Source organism: Myotis davidii, unplaced genomic scaffold (assembly GCF_000327345.1).
Source record: "Myotis davidii unplaced genomic scaffold, ASM32734v1 scaffold43, whole genome shotgun sequence".
Classification (NCBI taxonomy): Eukaryota; Metazoa; Chordata; class Mammalia; order Chiroptera; family Vespertilionidae; genus Myotis; species Myotis davidii.
This window is the reverse complement of record NW_006294590.1, coordinates 802,048-802,699: the sequence shown is the minus strand read 5'-3', so window position 1 is coordinate 802,699 and position 652 is coordinate 802,048. Positions and strand designations below refer to the sequence as shown.

Sequence of the window (652 nt, the reverse complement as noted above, 5' to 3'; positions counted from 1 at the left end):
TGTCGTGCCCCCCCTCCCCCCCGCGGCGCGGCCGGGGGGCGCCGCCGGCACCTGAGGTGAGCATGTTGTTGATGAGCTCCAGGAAGCCCTCCTCCACCACCTGCGCGTCCGTGAACAGGAAGATCGTCGTCTTGTTCTCAATGCCCAGCCGCAGGTACAGGTTCTTCAGGTCTTCCCGGAAGTTGTTCTCCGAGTAGCCGCGGCTCAGGAGGATCTCGAACACCTGCCAGCACGGAGCAGGGCGCTGCGTGGGACCGCGAGCGCGAGGGGGGGCAGCTCCTTGACGCGGAACTCGCACGTCTGCAGGGACTGCCAGGGCGAGAGCCACCGGCGAGGGGTGAGCCAGGGCCAACCAGGTGACCAGGCCGTTGAGTGAGAGACGCGGGACAGAAAAGCAGTCACGTCCTTTTGTCAAACAGACGAGATGGGCACTCAGCCTGCACACGGGGGAGGGGTGTGCGGCGAGCACGGGGCCACGCGGGGCTGTGAGTGTGGGAGGAAGGGTTGTGAAAATGAGTCAGTTGAGTTACAGGGAGGAAAGGCAGGCAAGAAACGAGGAGGCAAGGAAGGAAGCCAAGGACGAGCGAGCAGTAAAGGGAGAGGGAACGGCACCAGCGCCGCCCCGACGTGCGTGCCCTCAGGTGAGCTCCCT

The 652-nt window shown here is 65.2% G+C and overlaps 1 protein-coding gene across 1 annotated transcript in view; it reads right to left on the bottom strand.

The window, feature by feature from the left end:
- Positions 1 to 652, bottom strand: part of DNAH10 (dynein, axonemal, heavy chain 10) — a 66,509-nt gene that overhangs the window by 20,256 nt on the left and 45,601 nt on the right. Inside the window, exon 52 of the mRNA XM_006768786.2 lies at positions 52 to 281. Within this exon, the coding sequence (XP_006768849.1) occupies positions 52 to 281 (230 nt within the window). The remainder of the gene's footprint in view (positions 1 to 51; positions 282 to 652) is intronic.